Raw genomic sequence first — 18302 nt, 5'->3', positions numbered from 1 at the left:
GGAGGTGGAGAAACTACTCCAGAGGAGGAGGATGGCTTGGCCTTCAGCTAGCGAGCGAGCACAGATCAATCCACCGTTTGAATTATATCGTCCCCCTGTGTTGTGTTATTTTTTTTTTGAGCGGTTTTTTTTTTTGAGAGGAACACTACTATATGATCCCGCTTGAGCAATCTTTACTAGCGCACGAAATCCTCCCTGACTGGATCAACCCAATCCAACAAAATAGTCCAAGAAGCAGGCTCCAACAGAAAGCCCAGTGGACGCAAGGCGATCTTGCGCCCAAGAAAAACCGCACCTACTTCTTCAGTTTCCGTCTCTGGAAAGAAACGTGCTCCTGTGCTCGGGGACACAGATTCGCTTCGCTTCGCAACTTCGCATCCAACCGCGCCCCGCTTCAGCTCACCGGCGTCCGGCGATGACGGGGTCTCGTGCCGCCACTGCCTGCGTTCCCTTCTTGCTCCTGTTCCTCCTCCTCGCGCGCGGCGCCGAGGCTGTCGGGCTCTGGCGACCGCCGCCGGCGGGGGGCTCGCTCTTCGGCGCCGCCCCAGGCAGGTACCTGACGCAGGAGGAGCACTGGATGAGCCAAACCCTCGACCACTTCTCCCCCACCGTTAAGTATCCTCTCTCTCCGCTGCTCTGTTTGCTCAGCGAGGCCCCTGCCGCGGGGATTTCTGTTCAGTGATCTGTGTGTTCTTTTAATCTTTTTCTGGGGAATTACCGTTGACTGTTGAGCCTATCTATCTATCATCTGGCACCGGCAGTGCGGGACTGGGACTGTGTGTGTGGGGGGGGGGAGGGGGGGGGGGTATAGACAAATCTGGGGACTTAATAATGACGAAAAAGAAAAATCTGCTACTACTAGATGTTTTGATGAATTATACGGGAGCCACTGCTATTCGTGGTAACACCATTTATACTGTTAAGGACTCATATCACTCATGCGACCTTGAACCAGAGTAAAGAACAATGAATAGCTCCGGCTGCACTTGATGTCTCAGACCGCACGAAATAATAGATCGGTGTTCCCTGATTTTTTTTTGAAAAGAACAAATGGGTGCTGGGACCAGATGCCTCTTGTTTCTTGCCTCCTGCTTTTAAGCAACTAAGCATGGATTCTGGTCTATGTCTATGTTTTTTAGCCTGCTGGACTTACTACACAACCATCAAGGACTTCGATGATAGAAGGGTCTATCGCATAGCAAAACATATGGTTCTTCGTACTTCCCCATATCATGTCTGACTCAATCACTCAAGTAGTTCCAAATACTACTTGCATGGTGCAGAATGTTCAGTCTATGCTCTTAGGCTCTTAGATGTCGTTTTTTGCATCCCTTAACCTGAAATTTGTGTTTTCCTTACTATACAGGATCATCGGCAATTCAAGCAGCGGTACTACGAATTTCTTGATTACCATCGTGTTCCGAATGGGCCAGTCTTCTTAAATATATGCGGAGAATCTTCATGCAATGGAATTTCTAACAGCTACTTAGCTGTGAGTTTATGAGTACATGGTCACACCTTGTTTTGAGTGCAATAGTTAGGCATTATTTGTTGCATGATTTGTACTTTGTGCTTTGTATTGCATGTAGTAACTCCATAGATAAGATATTTCTGTGATGGATTGTGTACATAGGTGATAGCCAAGAAGTTTGGTGCTGCTTTGGTTTCTCCTGAGCATCGATACTATGGAAAGAGTTCCCCTTTTAAGAGTTTGACGACAGAAAATCTAAGGTTCTTGTCATCAAAGCAGGCCTTGTTTGATCTGGCTGTTTTCCGCCAGTATTATCAGGTGTGCATGTGGTCATTTGCACCGGCAATGTCCAAATGAGTGCTGTCTTCTCTGAGCTCCTTTTTCTGCTATCTGAAGGAAACTTTAAATGCCAAGTACAACCGTTCGGGAGCAGACAATTCTTGGTTTGTGTTTGGAGGGTCATACTCTGGAGCACTCAGTGCATGGTTCAGATTGAAATTTCCTCACTTGACATGTGGAAGTCATGCAAGTTCAGGAGTTGTTCTTGCTGTTTACAACTTTACTGACTTCGACAAACAGGTTAGTGCAGGTGGAGATCCTGGTTCATGTGATAAAGTTATGGCACTTTTCGCCTTCACCTAAAGTGCTAGTTTTATGTATATAATGCATATCTCTGGAGATTGGGGAGTCAGCTGGTCCAGAATGCAAAGAAGCACTTCAAGAAACAACAAAACTTGTTGATGGACAACTTCAGTCTGGCCGCAACTCAGTTAAACAACTGTTTGGAGCAAGAATGGTAACCCTTTTGACTTTTGCGTAACATGAAGTATATCTATTATTTTTGCTCAACTTGAGTTTGTTTGGGATTTTACCGTCACCAAATGGTCTTGGTCAAAGTATCAATTGTTTCAAGACGGCAAAACTTGAAAGCACAGAATTGTACAAAGTGATCAATGTTAACTTCAAGAGTCATAATCAGTGGTCCTAAAAAGCACGAATTTTAAATTATTAACTTTTTTCCTGACTATGCAACTTCTTTATAGATCATGTCATAAGTCATAACCTGGTGGAGTGTGCATTTTCATAGGTACTGTAGGTATACCAATCAGTAAACATTTTGTAGAATTGTAGATGAGACTTGTTGAGCATGCCTACAACTAGTTTTTTTTATCTCTAAAATTTCTCACATTGATACTATAATTTCCTTAAACTGTTTGCAAACACCTACAACTTCAACTTAGTTTTATTAAATCCGTTATGACATATATGTTCATAGTATACTTATTTGATGTTTGTAGATATTAGTACATTTTTTCTTATAACCTTTGTCAGATTTTGAAAAGATTGACTTAGGACAAACCTAGAACATCTTATACTCCCTCTGTTTCATAATTCTTGTCGCTGTTTTAGTACAAATTTGAACTAAAACAGCGAAAAGAATTATGGGACGGAGGGAGTAATTTGAAACGAAGGGAATACCACATTTATAACTTACAATCTATAATCGTATATTTATCCATCAATTTATTTTGGATACTCGCAGTTACAAAATGATGGTGACTTCCTTTACTTACTGGCAGACGCTGCAGCTATTGCGGTATGCTCGGTGTCCATTTGCCCATTTTTTTAACTTTATTGTCTATCAGCAATGATTGTTGTAATGAAAACATATGCGATTTGCAGTTCCAATACGGTAATCCTGATATTCTGTGCTCCCCGCTAGTTGAAGCAAAGAAGAACGGTACAGATTTGGTGGTAAGTAGTATGGTGATTTGAAAGAACAATGCATGTTCCTATTAGTAATTGGTGGTAAGAAGAATACTGCATATAACTGCTATCAAGAAATGAACAATTTGCCAACATTTTCCTTTTCCAAAAACGATTGTGCGCCATTACTTAACATGTGATACTTCCTTGTGGACCTTGACTCTCATTTAACCCCTGCTACTATAACTTTCTGGTAAATCTGGCAAGTTCTTACAACTTTTGCTGTGCAGGAAGCATTTGCTCATTACGTGAACAAGTATTATGTTGGAACATTTGGGGCATCAGTTGCATCATATGATCAACAGTATTTGAAGAACACAACTCCGGCTGAATCTTGTAAATGCTAACCCCAACATTCAGCAGCAGCAGCAGTAGTACTCTACTAGATGTCATGCTTTGAGAGTTCTTAATGAAACACTGTACATAGATATTAGATTGCGTTAATGCTACCGAGATATTCTATAATTTACCATTCATTTAACTATTGATTCTATGTAGCATATAGATTGTGGTGGTACCAAGTTTGCAGTGAGGTCTCATATTTCCAAGTGGCACCAAAAAATGACAGTGTCCGTTCTGCAAAGATTGATACAAGGTTGCTAGATACCTTTGCTTATATTTCCCATCGCTTTCCAAGCATCAGTTGCATATCCTTCTGCAAGTTGCACTTGTCATGATCTGCAAATCATTATGCAATTCAACCATCAGTCACTGGATCTTGAAAGCTATAATAGCTTATTGATAGGATCCTCCTTTCATGATCTCATAAAAAAATGTTATATGTTTCTGTACTTGGATTCACTAATGTGTCCTTGTGGTTCTTTTGTTTCAAGGTATCATTTGGACTTGTGCAAAAATGTTTTTGGGGAAGGAGTTTATCCTGATGTGTCCATGACAAACTTATACTATGGAGGCACAAGAATTGCAGGTATGCCTTTCGATTAGTTATATTCAGTTATTACCTGTTACTGTGTTACCTTCCTTAATATCTTTCTTTCTATTTAGCGGTAAGATCATTGAGCATAGGTAAATAGAAGACAAAATAGTTAAGTGGCTTGTGTCTGGAGTTCTAGTAGCCTCTTTTCGCTGACCTAGGAAGCTTTGTATTTGCTTGCAATAGCGTGATCTATTAATGGATATTGTGTATACCCAATCATGTGTAAAATACCTCAGATTTGAAGTATACTGTTTAGCTGGTAGTTTAAATACTAGTATACTGATTGTCAGATATCCCTGGATAATTTACAACATATATCACATGCCTGCAGGTTCTAAAATTGTTTTTGCAAATGGCTCTCAAGACCCATGGCGCCACGCATCTAAGCAGAAATCGTCGAAAGAAAGTAAGGATCTGGAGTCCTTTATACCATTTTGTGGCTATTTCCACCATTTTATGAGCACAAATTATGTTTCCACTACAAGCAAGTTTGAAGAGATTGTTTTTTATGATGCTCATAAAAGCTTTCCAATGCCTGCAGTGCCATCATACTTAATCGAGTGCAGCAATTGCGGACATTGCAGTGATCTCTCTGGATGCCCTCAAGCACCTTCAAATATTGAAGGTAGATCCAATCTTTCATTTTTTGTTTCTGAAGAAAGCCTTTCTTGAGGATAGTAACTTGTCCTTTTTTGCCTCGTGTCAGATTAGATTACATTAAACATGCAGATTTTTTTTGGGTTCGCACCTCAACACAAGTATGAGCTGTTTGTATTTATGTCCATCAGGTGATTCATCCAAATGCTCATCTCCAGAAGCTGTGAACAAAGTAAGAAAGCAGATCGTCGATAACATTGACTTGTGGTTATCAGAATGCCAAGATCAAGGTCGGAATCTGGGCTATGCAGTTACAGTACCATTACACTACAACAGTTTTGAACAGTTCACACTCGCAATTCAGTTGACATTCAATCACATTGTTGCTCTGCGTATACGTTTCAGGGCACGACAAAGGGCCTTCGATGCGGACTAGATGGAGCATTGCTAGTTACTGATCAAAGTTAACAAGCTAATATCGCTGTTATTTACGCAATAAGACAGACAGAAGAGTGTTCCATGTCTGCAGCATCACGGTCTTCGATACTCTCCTGCTGACCACTGGCGGGATCAACTATGTCACCGTCGCCTCAAAATCTAGGGGATACTTGCGGAGTTCAGACCTGAGACTTGAGTCTGTCTGACACGGAAAAAAATCATTATATGTAAAAATTGTAACCGAACTGTGCACCAGCCGAACTGAGACATTTGACGATACACATGTATCTATGACTGAGATACAAGAAGATATCCATTACTCCCACCCCTTAGGGTGCTACCGTGCTCCCAACGCAAGGTAGCACTCCTAAAAAGTTTTAAAAAATTGTGAAATAAATTGAGTAGATTCACAAGATACGTGTCTACAATGTCACAAAGTTTCAAATCCAAATTCATTATATGCATAGAGAAACAAAAAAGACAAATCCAGATGTTAGTAGGTCACGAAAAGACAAAAACACAAAATGCAAAATTCCTGACACTATTCATGTTTGCATTTGTCTTTTTTGTTTTTCTTTGTGTATAATGAATTTGGAGTTGAAACTTTGTGACATGGTAGACACGTATCTTATGAACCCACTCAATTTATTTTAAAATTTATGAATACTTTTTAGGGGTGCTACCGTGCGTTGGGAGCACGGTAGCACCCTAAGGGGTGGGTGAGAGCACTGGATATCTTCTCGACACGAGAGCTATATACTATGGTTACAAGTTTTATCTACCGTATCTTTTCAGGCCATGCAAGAGAAAGATTGCCACCGCAATGACGGGTAGTGATCCATCCATTAACATGAAGCTGATTCATTTGGCTCACTAAACAGTTTTAAGTGAGAAAATAGTACTCTAGATGGTCATTCCAATGCTCATGGTCAACTTAGTAACTTAAATACTGAGTATGACAATATAATCAATCAGCATTGTATCACTCTCTCTTGTGGAAATTCTTGGACTCGTGGCCCCAGATCATATATCTAAGTAACATCTACTCCCTTCATTTCACTTGTGGAAATTATTGGCATATTTTGTTTCGTTAAGACAAGGTTTTGACCAATGATAACTCTATTAATATGTGTTTTTACATACATTAAATTTATATCAATAGATTCGTTTTTAAAAGTTATTTCTAATAATCATGATTTGTATCATATATGTTACATATTAATAGTGTAATTATTGGTCAAAATCTTGTTTTAACGGAACAAAATACGTCAATCTTTCTGAAATGGAGGGAGTATTATTCAGTGCTTATTTCATGCTTGGCAAGCCCATTTGGAAATTGAAATTACGTGAATGAACTAAAGATTGTCCTAAATAAATATAAAGTTGAGGTTTGGAGGTAAAATAAAAATAAATTAAAAATAAAATAATGCTTGTTTCCTTGGTAATTCTATAGACATTGTATCAGTGATCCTTGGACTCCTTTTGTTGGACAGACTACTTGACTACTTGAGCGTCTGCATTATCATGAGAATTCGATGTTCTTTTTCGATTATAATTCGCTGTTCCTCTTCGAATATATCCATTGTGCATCCTAGTTGATAGAGCAGCTGCCAGGTTACAATAGAGATATGATATGTTGAGTTGGTATTCAGGCATAAGTTTTTTCTTTGGACGATTCCGCTTGAATTAAGGATTACAAGGCCTCCAAATAGATCTTAGTGTTTGAAGCAGAAGTATATTTGGTGCTACTAGACAACTTTCCACATCCCAAACACAAACCTGTCATCATCGAATAAGGGACCCACCCTCGGAGCAGAAGTATATTTGCTGCTATTATCAAGTTTAACCCAGTTTAACGAGGAGGTATCAATCTGTACAACATCAAGTTAGTTTAGTTAGATGTTCGTAAATATATTTTTATGGTAAATTTGTTGATATTGTATATGTTTAGGACTGGATTATGTAACGGCCGTATGGCCGTTATCATAGCCGTCGTACGTTTCCTGGCCTCCTCTTCCGATCCTTCCACACGAGCCCGAGCACGCGACAGCTAGGGAGAGTGCTGCACCCGCATGCTGTTTCAAGAAATTCAAATGAAAAGTACAGCATACATGCGAATAAGACAAAAAAGATGATGTCAACGAAGATTCCTCATAGTTCAAAAAATTAAAACACTTTAACTCCATAATGACAAATCCGATTTGCGATCCGTATCCATGGTTGAGTTCGTCATGACAAGAGCTTCCAAACTAGATCTCACTTGGATATGTTTCGACAACATTTTTTAAAAGTTACCAACCATTAGTACACAAATTACCAAACCCATCACAACTAATTATTCGCTTGAAAATTGTATCTCACTTAGAACGTTTCAGCGACTCTTTATGATCTCAAAAGTACTAGGTAATAAGTTACCAGGCTATTCACAAGGCAATGTTGGTTTCAACACTACATCTTATCTAGGTTGTTTTGGAAACTCTTTTTTCTTTCTAAAACCCATAAGTTACCATCCAATATTATTTGAGTTATCGGACTATTCACAAAAGAGTTATCAGCTAGAAAAACTAAAGCTCACTTGGAATGTTTGGTTGACTTCTCTGAACTTAAGAAGTTATCAGCTCATGATACGAGAGTTATCGGCTTCAATACTATAGAACTAAATTACCTACATTTCAATGACTTTTCCTGGAGTTTAGAAGTTACCAACCCAATAATGCATGAGTCACCAGAACATTCGCAACAGGATATATCATATCTACAAGTCGGGTAACTAAAATGGTGACATGGTGATAATTATATCACGAACACGTTGGTGACTAAGTAAGTGTGTCATGTTGGTAATTGTGTGAGTTATTGGAGTATTCACAACGGAGTTATCAGCTAGAAACCTAAAACTCACTTGGAATGTTTTCGATGACTTCTCTGAACGTAAGAAGTTATCAGCCTATAATAAGAGAGTTATCGGCTTCGATACTAGAACTAATACCTACATTTCAACGACTTTGCCAGAGTTTAGAAGTTACCAGCCCAATAATACATGAGTTACCATAACATTCACAACTAGTTACCAGTCTATATCATATCTAAGGTCAGGTACCTAAAATGGTGACCTGATGATAACTGTATCACGAACACCTTGGTGAGTAAATAAGTGTCATGTTGGTAATTGTGTGAGTGACTTATTGGACTATTCACAAAGTAGATATCAGCTAGAAAACTAAACATCACTTGGAATGTTTCGATGACTTCTCTGAACTTAAGAAGTTATCAGCCTATAATACGTGAGTTATCGGCTTTGATACTATAGAACTAAATTACCTACATTTCAATGGCTTTTGCTGGAGTCTAAAAGTTACCAGCCCAATAATGCATGATTTACCAGAACATTCACAACTAGTTACCGGGCTATATCATATCTACAGTCGGCTAACTAAAATGGTGACATGGTGAGAGATGTATGAATACTGACTGTTGATTATCCTCATCCTCTAAACATGCTACACATAGAACGTCAAAATTTACTAACTTTGAAAACCAAGTGACGCACTGTCCAACGTGTGGACTGTGGAGGATCTTGAGCTAATTCACCATTCTTCATAATTAGAATTCTGAAAGCCAGTTTCTCTTTTGAATTGGAATGTGTCGAGTTGATTCCATCGTTCCATTGCACGATGTTAATATAACTAGAAGGATGCGGCTTGCAAGCATAACTAAGGGTCAGTTCCATTACGAACTGTGCTGCGCTGAACTTATTTTATAATCTGCTGTGAAAAAATACACATGAAATTAGGAAAATGTTGGTTAGCCGAACACAAAAATAGTAAAAAGTGGGTGCAAAAATAGGATTATGATAATCCACCGCAATGCCAAACCGAGCCTAACTTACTTGGTTCAACCTGAAGAAAGAATGGATAGATGTAGAAGTAACAAACTAGACCAAAAGGAGGAACTTGGGACATACAGAAGGTACTGAATAGAAGTGGGAGGTCACCATTGAGACCGACGATGAGGAGGTGGAGGACGGTGGCTCGGATTCGTGAGATGATGCCTGGTTGTACAATGACGACGAGTAGGCTAGGTTTTTTTTCCTTCGTATTTTGCAATAATTTCTCCCAACTGGTTAACTTGCGTTGTGTTTCGTAAAATTTATTCCTTTTTAACTCTTTTTTTCGTTTTGGTATTGGGGGCCAGCCGGCGGATCCCCAAAATTTTATTTTGCGCCGGCGCCTTCCCAAATGACCTACAAATCGGCCATGCCGGACCCAAATGGGGGGCGCAATGGAGATGATCTTGCATACTCCGTAGTTGTTTTGCTGTTGTTCGTCTGCTCTCATTGCCCGGCGACTTGATCCACCAACTGATGATATTGCTTTTTTTTACTAGATTGATTGGATCTGTTTGAACAGATCCTAGTTCTTTTGTATTCTTCTATGATATATTCTTTTTTCGTGTGCGCTTTCGTTTAACGGATGTGTTATAATGACGTTGTAGTGATTTTTTTTAAGGGAAATCTACAGGCGAGGCCCATTGTTAAAAAAAATCAGACCTCCTTCTTGGCGTTGTTTTTCTTGGTCGCACAACGAGCTTAGCTTTCTCTCCGGACAAAAATCAGCACAGGATGCTGAATAATTTATACATGAAAAAAGGCACAAGATGCGCGTTGGCCGTGTGTGATGAATGGAGTAATTTACAAGGTTGGTGCCTTGGTGGAGTGATGATTGGTGATGTGGCTGCTCAGTCATCTCTGAGTATTGTTTTTGCTAGTCTCGAATCGAACCATATCCTGACGTCGTTCTTTGTAGAAAGAAGAAAGCATGCTTGTCGTGCACAGGCTGCGACGTAGGATTGACAATAAAAAAGATCTTGTACGGAATGTAGTCTCTACTTTATTTAGGAAAAGTAGCTCCCACGGAATGTAAGTAAGTAGTCTCTACTTTTCCTAAATAAAGATAATCTAATGCCCGAGCTCCCACGTAACGAAATCAGTAGTACTGGTATTTTCTCGCTGCCGATGACTGAGCGAGCGCAAGTGCCAGTCCAAAACAAACACGAGGTAAGGAAAGAGTTTTTTCAGCCGGAGAAAATGGAGTCGCGCGCCCGATTCGTCTCCCTCCTCTGTGCCTCCTTCCTCCTAGTCCTTGTGTGCGGCGTCGAGCCGCTCGGGCTCCGGCACCGGCAGCTGTCCCCCGGCGGCGAGCCCCTGGACGTCGCCGGCAGGTACCTGACGCGGGAGGAGCGCTGGACGAACCAACGCCTCGACCACTTCTCCCCCACCGTAAAGTCTTCTCCCCCTCTCTTCTTCGTAACGAATCCGCTAGAATCTATCATGCGATTCGCGAATAACTCCCTACGCGCGCGTAGATTCTATCTGGCCCGGCGGCAATTCCGTGCAGTTAATCCGAGAGCGCCGTGTACGACCTTACCTGCAGGACCACCGCCAGTTCAAGCAGCGCCACTTCGAGTTCCTGGACTACCACCGCGCCGGCGGCCCGGTGTTCCTGCGTATCTGCGGCGAGTCCTCCTGCGACGGCATCCCCAACGACTACTTGGCCGTGAGTCGCATCGCTCCAAGTCCAACCCCATCCACATACGCGCGCCAGTTCCTTTACAGACCGTTCGTGCTCTAACTGTTGGGTGTGCATCCAATCCCGATACAACAGGTGCTCGCCAAGAAGTTCGGCGCGGCGGTGGTGACGCCGGAGCACCGCTACTACGGCAAGAGCTCCCCGTTCGAGCGCCTCACCACCGAGAACCTGAGGTTCCTGTCGTCCAAGCAGGCGCTCTTCGACCTGGCCGTCTTCCGCCAGTACTACCAGGTCGGGTGACGCGCCTACAGTTACAGATACTTAGATGCATTCCATCGTTTGATTCTCTGTTCTGAATTCTACCTTTTTTTTTTCCTCTGGGATTCGTAGGACGCCTTGAATTATCGGTACAACCGAAGCTCGGGGTTTGATAATCCCTGGTTCGTCTTTGGAGTTTCCTACGCCGGGGCTCTCAGCGCCTGGTTCAGGCTAAAGTTCCCTCACCTGACTTGCGGAAGCCTCGCGAGTTCCGGGGTGGTTCTTGCTGTGTACAACTTCACAGATTTCGACAAACAGGTCGGTGCACCGTGCACAGCGGCATGGATGACCGTCATGCTTCCATCGGATGGATTGAATTGAACCCCTGCTGCTGTAGTAGTGTTGTGTTGTCTGGTCTATTTTTGGCTCATTTCAAGTTCCTGCGTGGTCAACTCTACGCAGGTAGGAAAGTCGGCTGGCCCTGAGTGCAAAGCTGCCCTTCAGGAAACAACTGAGCTTGTCGAAGAACAACTTCAATCGGATAGCCACTCAGTGAAGGCTTTGTTCGGAGCACAGACGGTAACCCCTTGTGTATATTGGTAGTACTCCCTCCGTCCGGAAACAAGTGACTTGGATTGTATAGATTCTTTAGGAGTTGCAGTTTTACTTTTGAACACAACATTGACTGCCAATTTCAAGTGAACTTGTGACCAGTAACTTCACATTTATTCAATTCATTGTTGATTTGTTTTCTGTAAATGCAGCTGAAAAATGATGGTGACTTCCTCTTCCTACTGGCAGATGCGGCAGCGACATCGGTATGAACAGTCAACTTGTAGTCACATAGAAATATATTTTGGAGTTATTGAGAATCTATATGATATCTTACAGTTCCAGTATGGGAATCCTGATGCGGTGTGCTCCCCTCTAACCAAGGCAAAGAAGAATGGGAAGAATTTGTTGGTAAATGACAAATGCCCTTTTTAACCAACTATTCATACATGATCACTTCTAGTTTGCTTGGTTCCTTAGGCATCTTGAATATATTTCTGGAAATGAGTGTGAATAAATAAAATTGCATCAGCCCACATTTTCTTGAAACATTAGCTACACTAATTGAATTACTATCTAATAAAGAGCCACTGACCAATGAGGATCTTCCTCGGGGGGAAAAACAGTGAGAGGAACATGGCAACCATGAAAGCTAAAGTCCTCGTATCTATGTCAAGCGAAAAAAAGTACAACTATTAAGTGGGATTCTATAGCCACCCTATCGAGTATCATGGGCAAGCCATTCATGATTTTCAGCCTGTTGTTCCTTCCTCTTTGGAGCTTTTTATAATTCACGCACTTCCTATTTAAAATACAATTATACAATGATAATAAAACGCCTAGTTAAATCTTGACATATTATGGTGCTTTAAACATTTCAAATTTCACATATAATTGGCACGTGACTGCTTTTTATTGTCCATTTATCTTATTGTGACTATTCTAGTTTATCAGCTTATCCTTTTTGGTATTCTGGCAACATTTTTGTGGACATATATGTGGCTTCTCAAAACTCCATGTGCTTGTTTTTCAGGAATCATATGCTCAGTTTGTACGAGACTATTACATTAAGAAGTTGGGGACAACTGTATCTTCATATGATCAAGAGTATTTGAAGAATACGACTCCCGATGATTCCAGTGAGTTCAAATGATGGCTCAACTTGTCTTTTGGTACATCTCTTATTTACTGACATGGCTGCAATATTGTTGTGCCTACTATTTATTTTGTAGGTTCTAGACTTTGGTGGTTTCAAGTTTGCAGTGAGGTTGCCTATTTTCAAGTGGCACCCAAAAATGATAGTGTTCGGTCTGCAAAAGTCAATACAAGGTAATGTTCCATGCCTTTTTTTCCCTCGGCATGTACTGCTTTTTCTTTCTGTCAAGCCTAGGTACCTTTCTAAGAACCTCTTGTATCCTGATTACTCCAAGAAAGAGTGTGATTACAAATACTGTGATCATTACAGTTCGCACCATAATATGGATTGAATAGTGTCAGCATACTGTTTCAGACTGAAGTTTTTTTAATACTAGCTAAATGTTTGTGTGTTGCCACGGAATTGTTTATTGTATGATTTGTTTAACCATCAATCCCTAACTTTGTGCAAAATAAAAGATTTATCTCAAAATATACATCAACCAGTCAACTGATTAAAAGATCATTATACATATGCCTAGAGTGGAAGACAATTGTGTTTCTAGCAGCCCAGGTGGTTAACTCGTGAGAGTGAATGGACCGCCAACAACTCAGATCTATAAGAGTAAAGATAAAAATATTCTACATGCATTACAGCGCATATGTCCTGGATATGCTTAACAGCTATCTTTTGCCTACGTTCTGGAAATCAGTTATATTATGTACCACTTATGCTGGTTTTGTTTTGTGTACCTCAGGTACAATTTGGACCTGTGCAAAAATGTTTTTGGGGAAGGCGTTTATCCTGATGTGTTCATGACAAACTTATATTATGGAGGCACAAGTATTGCTGGTTTGTCTCTGCAACTTACTTTTTCTCTGTGTTTATGTTACTTAGTAGACCAAGTTGTGTGCAACAGTTAGGGTATCTGTGCTTGTAAAATGGCATCAGCAGTCCAGTTGGTGCCCTGACCATGTGTACTATTAATGTAGCTGGTAACACGGCCTCCCCACTGCATCAATTGGCCCTTTTGTAGTTTTGTATATCATGTAAATTGTTGCATTGGTCCTACTCCTACAAAGTAACCATGAGCATACCATGGTAGCACTGGTTTATGGAGTACGACTTCTTTGGTTTCTCACATTTTTGTCTGGTGATAATACAATTTGCTGACTAGTCTTCTTCCTGATCTTGTATTAAATATGTGCAGCTTCTAGAATTGTGTTCACAAATGGCTCTCAAGATCCATGGCGCCATGCCTCCAAACAGAAATCATCGGAAGACAGTGAGACTTCAAATTTCTACTTATCATGCCTATTCCCGTGTACAATAGCCTTGCGCTTTTATGTATCGATCTTACAACTCTGGAATGATTTCTTGCGGTAATACAACATGTGCAGTGCCATCATACTTGATCAAGTGTAGCAACTGCGGACATGGTACTGATTTGAGAGGATGCCCCCAGCTCCCTTTCAGGATTGAAGGTAGACCCATTACTCCACAAACCTTCTTATTATGATGGACCAATAGTGCAACATAACTAATTGGGCCCCTTGTTCTCGTGCTACTCTCACTTTATTTACTGGGTATAGATATCCGAAGACTTTGATGTATAACCTATTCAGATGAAATTTCTGACGCCTTTCACATTTATATTCGTCAGGTAACTCTTCAGACTGCACCTCCCCGGAAGCCGTGAGCAAGGTAAGAAAGCAGATCGCGAAGCACATCGACCTGTGGTTATCGCAATGCCACAACCCCACAAGGTCAGGTTTGGGTTGTACGCCTACATTCTGAATTTCTGATGCAGTCCACTTCTTGCGCCATCGAGATTTAATCCTTGTGTTCTCTGCCTGCAGTGGCTTGTGAGGCGAGGCGACGAGTCGCACCTGTCCAGGAGGAGTGAAGCAGCAGACTGTTTGTTTGAATCATCACAAGCGCTAGAAGGTTGCGCTTGCATGTGAGCGAGCGACTTGGGCTGATGAGACTCGGGTGCATTCGTTGTGGCAGCTATTACATATGAGCTCTGATGACTTTGATGTTACTATTCCGGTTATGTAATGCTGAGCGGCGAGCGCTAGCCGGAGACCAATACAACTCATATGTGACAGGCCCCTAAAAAGAAATAAAAAAATTATTCGTAATGAATTAGCAGCTGCAGATCACCGGTGTGAAACAGTAGAATTTGTGGGCCATCCGATCTATATGCTACGGTCCAGATTTCTCCCCTAAATGGTCCACCACCACCTCGGCCTCCCTCTCAAGCTGCATTTGATGTGGCGGTGGATTATGATAAGTCATTTGATTTAACAGTTTATCTTACAATTTTTGGCCGGAGAGTTTATCTTACATTTGCTTTGGAACGGTTTGATTAGGAAAATTAGGAGCACGTGGTTTCACTATATTTGTTACTGGCCCTGGAACTATTGCACTCTTCTGCTTTGTTCTTTTTTTTTTGCGGATTTCTGCCTTGCACTTCATTGCTTTGAAAGACATGAATTTGCAGATTCTTTTAGGGCATCTTTGATTCATAGGATTAAAAAGTAAAGAAATAGAAAAAATGTAGGATTGCAATGTCATGTCCACCTTAGTCCTATATGATTTTGCTTGCATCAAAGTTTGTTCGATTGGATCAAATGATTTCTTCCAAGAGGTTGGAGTGGATGTAATTTTTTTTATGGAATGTAGTACAAATGAATCCATAGGAAAAATTCATATATGATTTAATCCTACGAATCAAACGACAAATATAGGAAAAATTCCTAAGGATTTCAAGCCTTCAAAATTCCTATGGAAATCCTTTGAATCAAAGGAGGCCTTAGCCTCTCTCCTCTCCAGTTGCTAGTGTTTTAGTTTCTGTTTTTCTGTTGCTCCTGTTCGTTTGTACTCCTGAGTTGATCTGCTCGACTCTCCTTAAAATAGCAGCCATGGCTGTTTTTGGGTAAAAAAAAATGAAATTGCAGATAAGCTCCACAATTAATTTTGAAGGATCTTGAAGAGAGACATAAGAAATTTTCCACTAGAAATCATATGGAATTGGGTTGTACAAGTGCAAACCATTGGAATTCGGACGTGTCATTCCTTTGATCCAAAGAGACACTACCCTATGTAGTTAAAAATTTCATGTGGATATGGATTGAAAAACTATATTCTATGAAAAACCTTTAATCCATAGAGTTCCTAAATGGTTGTAGCATGCCATTTACTAATAGAGTCGCGGATGGTCATTTTTCATAACCTTATTTTAATGATCATCATAAAAATAACTTTGTTTTAAATCCCATGGTACAATTGGGGTATGCGCCGATGATGTGATGGCAACTTACACATTGAGAGAGAGCGCGCGCGGGGCCAGAGCAAGCTTGACAAAAGAGAGGAGATGTTTTCGCTTTACTCTAAGTTAAATTTATTAAAATTTGAATAAGTTTATAGAAAAATGTATTAATATCTACAATATCAAATAAGTATACTAATTTAGAGTTGTGCATTCTAGTAGATTTTTTATTAACTTGGTCAAACTTTAAGGATTCATTCGGTTTGCCGGATTTTTAGAGGTTTTTACATGATTTTAACCCTTCACAGGAGTAGAGAATCATATGGATAGATAATCCTAAAGATTATGTGCAAAATAACCTAACTCCTAAAATTATTATCATCGGTTGAGATCCCATGAAGATTTTCTCAGGATTAAAGTGTACGGGACATTCCAATCTCTACCTTTTATTCTTTTGATTTCAAAATCTTGTAAGTCGAATAAGCTTTATTTTTTTACTTATTAGTGCAAACTTAGAATATCTTATATTTTTAAAAAGAGTGATACCATACTTTTAGGTGCTGTATTTTAGTAGTGTTAATTAGATTATAATCTCATTTTTCAAACACAATGCATTTTGGCAAAAGTTGGCTACAAGCTGCTTCTTTTTCTAAGAGAGAGGTTTGCTCCAAGCTAGTAAATGTCATTTTTAATAGTACTCCATTCGTTCCTTTCATTGTTTTACTAAAACAATAACAAGAATTTGGAAATAGAGAGAGAGTACCACTTCCTTTTTTTTTCCGTTATTGTTTTCGGGTTCACCGGTAAACCAGTAGCAATCCTGTCCTGTTTAGTGCATAGAGAACAGCAAAATCCATCCGGAAAAAAAAAGAGAACAGCAAAATCCATATACGCCGTGCTGATCACTTATGTGCTTGACGCCGAGTATCCAATTAGCAGTCTTGGTTTGGATCTGTCGCTATCGCCACGCCTGATTGTATATCAGAGTTTAACAAGCTAGCGATGACGGAGCCTCCGTCGTCGTTGAAAAGTTAAAATAACGGAACACTATGCCTTCGGTTCGATACGACGAACATACGAGCAAAACAGCCGACTTTTTTTCAGGGAAAAACGACCAACTTGATGGCTTTTCTTCTTCTTCTTTTTCGTTGTTTCTAGCGGACACGGAAAGAAACGTAGCTTTCACTGCTTTCCCAGTTCGTGAAAAGTTAACGTCTCAATGAAGCAACATGTGTTACTCGAAAAAAAAACATGTGTTAATATTTAATAAACACTATTGCTAAGTACTCCCTCCCCTCCGTTCCTAAATACTTGTCGTGGCATCCTTCCGTTCAATACTTGTCGTGGTTTTAGTAAAATTTTGCACTAAAACCACGACAAATATTTAGGAACGGAGGAAGTAGCAACTATGAAATCAAACTTTGTGTTAGTAATATGCATGGCCCCTTGGCCCTTGTTCTCGTATTTGGGATCCACAACGGCAGATAGGCTAAAAAAAAACATTAGTGTCTTATGCTCGACTTAGTTGGGAGTCAGTGGAAACATTAGTGCAGTGTATGTACTCCAGTATACTTCCTCCATTTCACAAAACACATCATACAATGCCTCATCATTGGATTACTACTAAATTAATGTGAACTGTTATTGGCTGGCTGCAGGTGCCAAGAGAAAACGAGCTATATTATGAAATAATCAAGAAATTTATGTGAATTGTTTTGTGAAACAAAGGAAGTCAACATCACCCCTCGAGCTTTTCTTAATTTGTTCGGAGAATGTCAACAACAAAAGCAAAAGAAGTAGAGGCACAACATGGTGACCCTCAGGGTATCCTTTAACTCCACTTAGTTCAAACAAATGAACTAGTTTTTTAAAAAGTTGTGTCATTTTAAAATTTTAGTTCATTTGGTTGAACTAAGGAGAGTCAAATGGTATCCTGAGGGTCACAAAATTGCCGCTCTAAAAAAAATGGTACTTTCAATAGGACAGACGTAGATGATATCCGGTTGAACAACACACCATGCCAACCATAAGGTACAACATTATTTGGTTGCAATAGATGGAGATAGAACGGACTAACACTCACATCGGCCTCAATTTAGAGTTGCTGAATTGTGTTGCGCTGAATTTATTTTACGATCTGTTATGAAAAAAACTTAAAAACAAAAAATTGGTTAGCGAAGAAAAAAGGACAAAAACTTAAATGTTCACCGCGTCGAACTCTACTGCCAACGGCATCGTGCTCGTGCGGTATACATGGCCCGAGTTCCAGGGGCGCGCGGCAGAGATGTGAAAACTGAAAACCACGTCCCTCCCCTACCTCCACGCCGTCAACCCAGTAACTGCATCAT

General features: G+C 40.4%; 2 protein-coding genes across 2 annotated transcripts; both read left to right on the top strand.

Moving 5' to 3' along the window:
* The first annotated feature begins 214 nt into the window (after nt 1-214).
* Nucleotides 215-5535, top strand: LOC100834018 (probable serine protease EDA2). Its single transcript, XM_003571912.4, has 14 exons — nt 215-610; nt 1367-1492; nt 1634-1789; nt 1868-2050; nt 2151-2267; nt 3015-3068; nt 3155-3226; nt 3469-3574; nt 3737-3833; nt 4072-4166; nt 4507-4581; nt 4717-4800; nt 4964-5062; nt 5178-5535. The coding sequence occupies exons 1-14, from the start codon at nt 416-418 to the stop codon at nt 5228-5230; spliced, it is 1512 nt and encodes a 503-aa protein (XP_003571960.1). The 5' UTR covers nt 215-415; the 3' UTR covers nt 5231-5535.
* Nucleotides 5536-10205: 4670 nt separating this feature from the next.
* On the top strand, nt 10206-14840 carry LOC100826990 (probable serine protease EDA2). The gene is made up of 14 exons (XM_003574135.4): nt 10206-10485; nt 10640-10762; nt 10871-11026; nt 11126-11311; nt 11456-11572; nt 11758-11811; nt 11885-11956; nt 12579-12684; nt 12778-12874; nt 13438-13532; nt 13891-13965; nt 14081-14164; nt 14344-14446; nt 14540-14840. Exons 1-14 carry the CDS (start codon nt 10222-10224, stop codon nt 14547-14549), a joined length of 1542 nt encoding a protein of 513 aa, XP_003574183.2. The 5' UTR covers nt 10206-10221; the 3' UTR covers nt 14550-14840.
* The last annotated feature ends 3462 nt before the right edge of the window (nt 14841-18302 follow it).

Source organism: Brachypodium distachyon, chromosome 3, assembly GCF_000005505.3.
Source record: "Brachypodium distachyon strain Bd21 chromosome 3, Brachypodium_distachyon_v3.0, whole genome shotgun sequence".
Taxonomy (NCBI): domain Eukaryota; kingdom Viridiplantae; phylum Streptophyta; class Magnoliopsida; order Poales; family Poaceae; genus Brachypodium; species Brachypodium distachyon.
Note: the sequence above shows the minus strand (reverse complement) of the source record. Positions and strands in the feature narration are given on the sequence as shown.